The 7,492-nt window shown below is 19.3% G+C and overlaps 3 protein-coding genes and 2 pseudogenes across 3 annotated transcripts; 2 read left to right on the top strand and 3 right to left on the bottom strand.

Annotated features, from left to right (window-relative positions):
• Positions 1-7: 7 nt before the first annotated feature.
• Positions 8-1,202, bottom strand: LOC124224545 (cytochrome b-like). Its single transcript, XM_046636605.2, is given in 1 exon segment — positions 8-1,202. A coding segment is annotated over 1 exon segment (816 nt). The 5' UTR covers positions 846-1,202; the 3' UTR covers positions 8-29.
• Position 1,203: 1 nt separating this feature from the next.
• Positions 1,204-6,318, top strand: LOC138191363 (NADH-ubiquinone oxidoreductase chain 4-like). The gene is given in 2 exon segments (XM_069138075.1): positions 1,204-1,207; positions 2,241-6,318. Coding segments are annotated over 2 exon segments (747 nt in total). The 3' UTR covers positions 2,984-6,318.
• Positions 3,108-6,318, top strand: LOC124224544 (NADH-ubiquinone oxidoreductase chain 5-like; annotated as a pseudogene).
• On the bottom strand, positions 5,841-6,648 carry LOC138191364 (cytochrome c oxidase subunit 3-like; annotated as a pseudogene).
• LOC138191365 (ATP synthase subunit a-like) lies at positions 6,648-7,332 on the bottom strand. The gene is given in 1 exon segment (XM_069138076.1): positions 6,648-7,332. A coding segment is annotated over 1 exon segment (681 nt). The 3' UTR covers positions 6,648-6,651.
• Positions 7,333-7,492: the final 160 nt, after the last annotated feature.

Here is a 7,492-nt window from a genome sequence, read left to right as displayed (position 1 = left end):
CGTAGGATTGCATACGCAAATAAAAAATATCATTCAGGTTTAATATGAGGGGGGGTAATTATAGGATTAGCAGGGTTAAAATTATCAGGGTCTCCTAATATATTAGGGTTTATTAAAATAATATAAATTAAGATAAAGTATATTAAAATAAATCCTACAATGTCTTTTAATAAAAAATAAGGTTGAAATGGCATTTTGTCAATATCTCTATTAGTTCCTAAAGGATTTCTTGATCCTGTATTATGCAGAAATATTAAATGAATAATTGTTATTATAATAATAATAAAAGGAATAATAAAATGAAGAGTGAAAAATCGTGTTAGTGTAGCATTATTAATAGAAAATCCTCCTCATAATCATTGTACTAGGAATTCTCCTAAATATGGGATTGCTGAGAGAAGATTAGTAATTACAGTAGCCCCTCAAAAAGATATTTGTCCTCAAGGTAATACGTACCCTAAGAATGCGGCGGCTATAGTTAATAATAATATTGTTGTACCTGTAATTCAAGTTGGTTTAAAATTAAATGATCCAAAAAATATTCCCCGCCCAATATGTAGGTATATACAGATAAAAAATATAGAAGCCCCATTTGCATGTAAATTTTTGATTATTCAACCATTATTAATATCTCGATAAATATGGATAATTCTATCAAATGCTATTTGAATATTAGGTGTATAATGTATAGCTAAAAAAATTCCTGTAATTAGTTGGGTTACTAAGCATAATCCTAATAATGAACCAAAATTTCATATCGTTGTAATATTTGATGGTGTTGGTAAATCTACTAAGGACCCATTTATAATTTTTAATAAACTATTTTTTAAACGTAAAGGTAACATTAAAAAGTTTTTCGTAAAGATCCTAAATTGATATTAGAAATTTTTACAACAATAATTAGTGTAATAAATAAATAGTTTATTATTATAAAAGAAATAATAAAATTTGGTTTATTAAATAATTTGTTTAATGATATTTTAGTTAATATATTTTTATTTAAATCAATATTAGATAATTTTATTGTATCTTCAAACGTAAAATTTATTTTATTATAATTAATTATTAATATGAATATTAAAATAATTATTATAATGTTTACTATTATTCATTTATTAAAAAGAAATTTTACGTTTGAGATTAATCTTGATACATAAATGAAAATAATTAATAATCTTCCTAAAAAAATTAAAAAAATTATATATGAGTATCAAAATCTTATATTTAATATTCCTGATGTTACAGAAATTAAAGATGTTTGGATTAGTAAAATTAATCCTATTGTAAATGGGGTTTTTGTTAAATATATTATTATAGTATTAATTAATATAAGTAGTATGAAAATTTTTATAATTAATTAATTAAAATAAATTTATATTAATTAGTTTTAAAAAAAAAATTTTTTCTTTGATTTACAAAATCAATATTTTAAATAAACTATTAAAACTTATATTTATATTAAAATTTCAAAAAATAGTTTATTAAAATATTAATTTTGGAGATTAATGATAGGAAAATTTTTTCTTTTTTTTGAATTTATATATATATATATATATATATAATTTATTATTTTAATAGATTTTTATTATTTTGTTTATTTTCTATTTTTAGTTAGATTTTTAAGTTTAAGATTAAACCGGTTTCATTTATTGATAATTTTATTAAGAATTGAATTTATTATTTTAATTTTATATTTAATATTAATTTTATTTTTAAATATATATATATTAGAGATGTATTTTATTATAATTTTTTTAATTTTTAGAGTTTGTGAAGGAGTTTTGGGTTTATCTATTTTAATTTATATAATTCGTTTACATGGTAATGATTATTTTCAAGTTTTAAATATTTTTTAATGATAAAGTTTTATTTTTATTTATTATTTTTAATTATAGTTTCTAAAAATAATTTTTGATTTTTTCAGTTTAATTTATTTTTTTTAAGGTTTCTTTTTATATTTTCTGGAAATTATAGATTTGAATTTAAGAGTATAAATATTTTTTTGGGGTGTGATAATTTATCTTTTGGTTTAGTTTTATTAACTTTATGAATTGGAGCATTAATAATTATATCAAGGTATTTTATTTATGAATTAAAAATTTATTTAAATTATTTTATTTTATTGATATTTTTTTTAATTTTATTTTTATTTTTAACGTTTACTGTAAATAATTTATTTTTATTTTATCTTTTTTTTGAATGTAGATTAATTCCCACCTTTTGTTTAATTTTAGGTTGAGGTAATCAATTGGATCGGGTTCAAGCAGGGATTCATTTATTATTTTATACTTTATTTGCTTCTTTACCTTTATTATTAAGAATTATTTATTTATTTTTTGAATTTAAAAATTTAAATTATATTTTTTCTGTGGAAAATTTAATTCAAGTTTATACTTTTTATTTATATGTATTTTTAATTTTTGCTTTTTTAGTAAAGTTACCTATTTTTTTTATACATTTATGATTACCTAAAGCTCATGTAGAAGCTCCTGTTTGTGGGTCAATAATTTTAGCTGCTATTATATTGAAGTTAGGGGGGTATGGTTTATTACGGGTTTATATATATTTAATTAATATGGGTACTTTTTTTAATGTTTATTTGATTGTTTTGAGAATAATAGGAGGAATTTATATTAGTTTAATTAGAATATTTCAAGTTGATTTAAAATCTTTAATTGCTTATTCTTCAATTGCCCATATAATAATAATATTATCTGGGCTATTAACTTTAATAAGATGAGGAATTTATGGTTCTTATTTGTTAATAATTTCTCATGGTTTATGTTCTTCAGGTTTATTTTGTTTAGTAAATATTATTTATGAACGTTTAAGAAGTCGGAGATTATTTATTAATAAGGGTTTAATAAATTATATGCCTAGAATATGTTTATGATGATTTTTATTATGTTCTTCAAATATAGCAGCTCCCCCTTCTTTAAATTTAATAGGTGAAATTATATTAATCAATAGATTAATTATATGAAGTAAAATAATTTTTTTATTAGTCATTTTTTTATCTTTTTTTAGAGCTTGTTATACATTATATTTATATTCTTTTACTCAACATGGTAAAATAAATTATTTTTTTTATTCATTTTCTCAAGGTAATGTTCGTGAGTATATTTTATTAATATTACATTGAATTCCTTTAAATTTAATTATTTTAAATAGAGAATCTTTTATTGTTTGAATATAAATTAATTTAAATAGTTTATTTAAAATATTGATTTGTGGTGTCAAAGAAAATTAAATTTAGTTTTTAAATTATTTTTATATTAAATATTTGTTTATTTAGTTTTATTATAATTTTTTTTATTAGAATATTTTTATTTATATTAAGTATTTATTTTTTATTATATGATTTAGTTTATTTTGTTGAATATAATTTAATTGAAATTAATTCTTCTTGTGTAGTAATAACATTTTTATTTGATTGGATATCATTAATTTTTATAAGAACAGTTTTATTTATTTCTTCTTTGGTAATTTTATATAGAAATTCTTATATAATAAATGATTTAAATTTGAATCGATTTATTATATTGGTAATTTTATTTGTTGTATCAATAATATTAATAATTGTTAGTCCAAATTTAATTAGTATTTTATTAGGTTGGGATGGGTTAGGTTTGATTTCTTATTGTTTAGTAATTTATTATCAAAATGTTAAGTCTTTTAATGCTGGTATGTTAACTGTTATTTCTAACCGTATTGGTGATATTTTTTTATTATTATCAATTTCTTGAATAATAAATTTTGGGGGTTGGAATTTTTATTTTTATGTAGATGTTTTAAAATATAATTCTTTTATAATAGTAATTACTTTAATAATTTTGATTGCTTCATTTACTAAAAGTGCTCAAATTCCTTTTTCTTCTTGACTTCCTGCAGCAATAGCTGCTCCTACCCCTGTATCTTCATTAGTCCATTCTTCTACTTTAGTAACGGCAGGGGTTTATTTATTAATCCGATTTGAAAATTTATTTAATAGAGAGAATTTTATTATTATATTTTTATTATTATCTAGATTAACTATATTTATGTCTGGGTTAAACGCAAATTTTGAATTTGATTTAAAAAAAATTATTGCTTTATCAACTCTAAGTCAATTAGGTTTAATAATAAGAATTTTATTTTTAGGATTTAAGTTTTTAGCTTTTTTTCATCTTTTAATACATGCATTTTTTAAAGCATTATTATTTATATGTTCAGGAGTTTTTATTCATGGATTGAATAATTTTCAGGATATTCGTTTATTAGGTTCAATATTTAATCAAATACCTTTTACTTCTATTTGTTTTCATTTTTCTAATTTATCTTTATGTGGATTTCCTTTTTTAGCTGGGTTTTATTCTAAGGATATAATTTTAGAAATAATTTTAATATTAAATTATAATATATTTATTATATTTATTTTTTTTATTTCAACTTTTTTAACAGTTTCTTATACTTTTCGTTTGATTTATTTCTCAATATTAGGTTGATATAATATAATTAGATTAAATTATTTAAATGATTATGATGTTTATATAAATAATTCAATATATTTTATAATATTGATAGTAATTTTAGGGGGTTCTATATTTAGTTGATTAATTTTTCCTTATAGATATACCATTATTTTGCCTTTTTATATAAAAATTTTACCAATTTTAATTATTTTTTTAGGCATATTATTTGGATTTTTTATTTATTATTTAAATGTTAAAATGTTTAAGTTAAAGTTTTATTTTTTAAATATATTTTTTAGAACAATATGGTTTTTACCTGTTATTTCTACTTATGGTTTAATTAAAAATATTATATTTATAAACAAAGAACTAACATTAAATTTTAATCAAAATTGATTAGAATTTTATAAAAGAAGAATAATTATAATTTTTATAAAAAATTTATATATATTTATAGATTTATTAATTTTTTATTTTAATAATGTTTTAAATTTATTTTTATTATTTGCCTTTTTATTTTTTTATTACTTTTTTATAATATAAATGTTTAAATAGCTTAAAATTTAAAGTATATTATTGAAGATAATATGATGATTTATTTAAATCTTTAAACATTTAATTTATAAAATTAAATAATTTATTTTTACAATGAAAATGTAATGTTTTTATAAACTATATAAATTAGAAATATAAATGAATTTTAATCATTTAATAAAAAGTTAGAAGCTTTTTTATTTATATTTCTATTTAATTGGAATTTTTATTCATTTTTATTATTAACAATAATAAGCCTCTTTTTGGCTTCAATTAATTTAATATAAATTATTTAAGATAAATTAATTGATATTAATAATTTTTGAATGCAGATCAAATGTTATATTTAACTATTATCCTATAAAGTAGAGTTATTAATAAATAACTATAATTTCAGGTCGAAACTGAATATAAATTTTATTTCAACTTTGTAGGTTTAAATTCAGTTTAGTGCCCCAAATTTTCATTCATAGTATAATCCTAATAATAAAATTAAAATAAAGTATGATACTATAAATAGTCAAATTTTTATATTCGAAATTGTTAAGGTTATAATTATTGGTAATATTAACGTTACTTCTACATCGAAAATTAAAAAAATAACTGCAATTAAAAAAAAACGAATAGAAAATGATATACGTGGGTATCCTTTTGGATCAAAACCACACTCAAATGGTGAATTTTTTTCTAATTCATAAAATGTTTTTTTTGATAAGATTATTGAAACAGTTAATATAATAATAGTAATTATTATAATTATTATTAAGGTATTAAATATTAATTTAATTATTTATACTAAATTTTGTTAGACTTATTGATTGGAAATCAATTATACTTAAAGTTATATTATATAAATATATTAGTATGTTCTTCATCAGTAAATAGAAATATAAAGGAAGAGTCAAATTACATCTACAAAATGTCAGTATCATGCAGCTGCTTCAAATCCAAAGTGATGAAAATTAGAATAATGATTTAAATACACTCGAAATAAGTTAATTATAATAAATGTTGTACCAATTAATACATGAATTCCATGGAATCCTGTAGCAATAAAGAAAGTTGATCCATAAATTGAATCTGCTATTGTGAATGGTGCTTCTAAATATTCATACCATTGTAAGATTGAGAAAGTAATACCTAAGATGATTGTTAATAATATTCTTTTTAGTGTTTCTTTTTTTATGTTATTTATTAATCTATGGTGGGCTCATGTAATTGTAGCCCCTGAAGAAACTAAAATAATTGTATTTAATAAAGGAATATCATAAGGGTTAAATGGTGTAATATTTTTAGGGGGTCATATTCTACCAATTTCAATTGAAGGTGAGAGGGATCTATGAAAAAAAGCTCAAAAGAAAGATAAAAAGAAAAAAATTTCCGAAACAATGAATAAAATTATTCCTAATTTTATTCCTATTATTACATTTGATGTATGTAACCCTTGATAGGTTCTTTCTCGAATGATGTCTCGTCATCATTGAATTATAATTAAAATGGTGATTAGAATCCCTAATATTAATATATTTTTTAATTTGAAATTGAACCATTTAATTGAACCTAAAAGTATAATTATTACAGCTAATGATCCTAATAAAGGTCATGGCCTGTAATTAACCAAATGAAATGGGTGTTGAGGAAAGGGTATATTTTTATTTGACATTATTTAGTTTACTTCTCTAGAGTATAGAGTTATTAGTACTATAAAAACATAAGCTTGAATAATTGAAACAGCGAATTCTAAAATTAGTAAAGAAATTTGTCTAACTACTAAAAGAGATGATGATAATATATTAATTTTTGTTCCGATTCTTCTTAATAAGGTTATTAGTAAATGGCCTGCAATAATATTTGCCGTTAATCGTACCGCAAGTGTTAAGGGACGAATTAAATTTCTGATTGATTCAATTAAAACTATAAAAGGTATTAATGCATTTGGTGTGTTTTGAGGAACAAGATGAGTAAATATATGATTTATATTTTTTAATCATCCAAATAGTATAAGTCTTAACCATAAAGATAATGATAATGTAATTCTATTTGATAAATGTCTAGTTCTAGTAAAAATATAAGGGAAAAGACCTATAAAATTATTAAATAAAATAAATAAAAATAAAGATGAAAAAATTAATGTTCTATTAATTTTAAAATTACCTAATAAAATTTTTACTTCTGAATGAATTATATATATTAATTTTCATCATAAAATATTTTTTCGTGATATAATTAGTCAAAAAGTTGTTGATGGAAATAGGAATGTCCCAATTAATGTTCTTGATCAATTTAAGTTTAGGTTAGGGAAAAAAGTTGAAGTTGGATCGAAAATTGAAAATAAATTTATTATCATTTTCAGAAACCAAATTTTTTTTTCTTAAAAAATTTATCGAATTTTTTTTTAAAAAAATTCTTTTTTCTAAAATATGCTATAATAATAATTGTAGAAAAAAGAATAGTAAAAATTGTGAATAAAAATAATCAATTTATAGGATATATTTGTGGAATAAAAG

This window comes from Neodiprion pinetum, unplaced genomic scaffold (genome assembly GCF_021155775.2).
Source record: "Neodiprion pinetum isolate iyNeoPine1 unplaced genomic scaffold, iyNeoPine1.2 ptg000180l, whole genome shotgun sequence".
In the NCBI taxonomy this organism is placed as follows: domain Eukaryota; kingdom Metazoa; phylum Arthropoda; class Insecta; order Hymenoptera; family Diprionidae; genus Neodiprion; species Neodiprion pinetum.
Note: the sequence above shows the minus strand (reverse complement) of the source record. Positions and strands in the feature narration are given on the sequence as shown.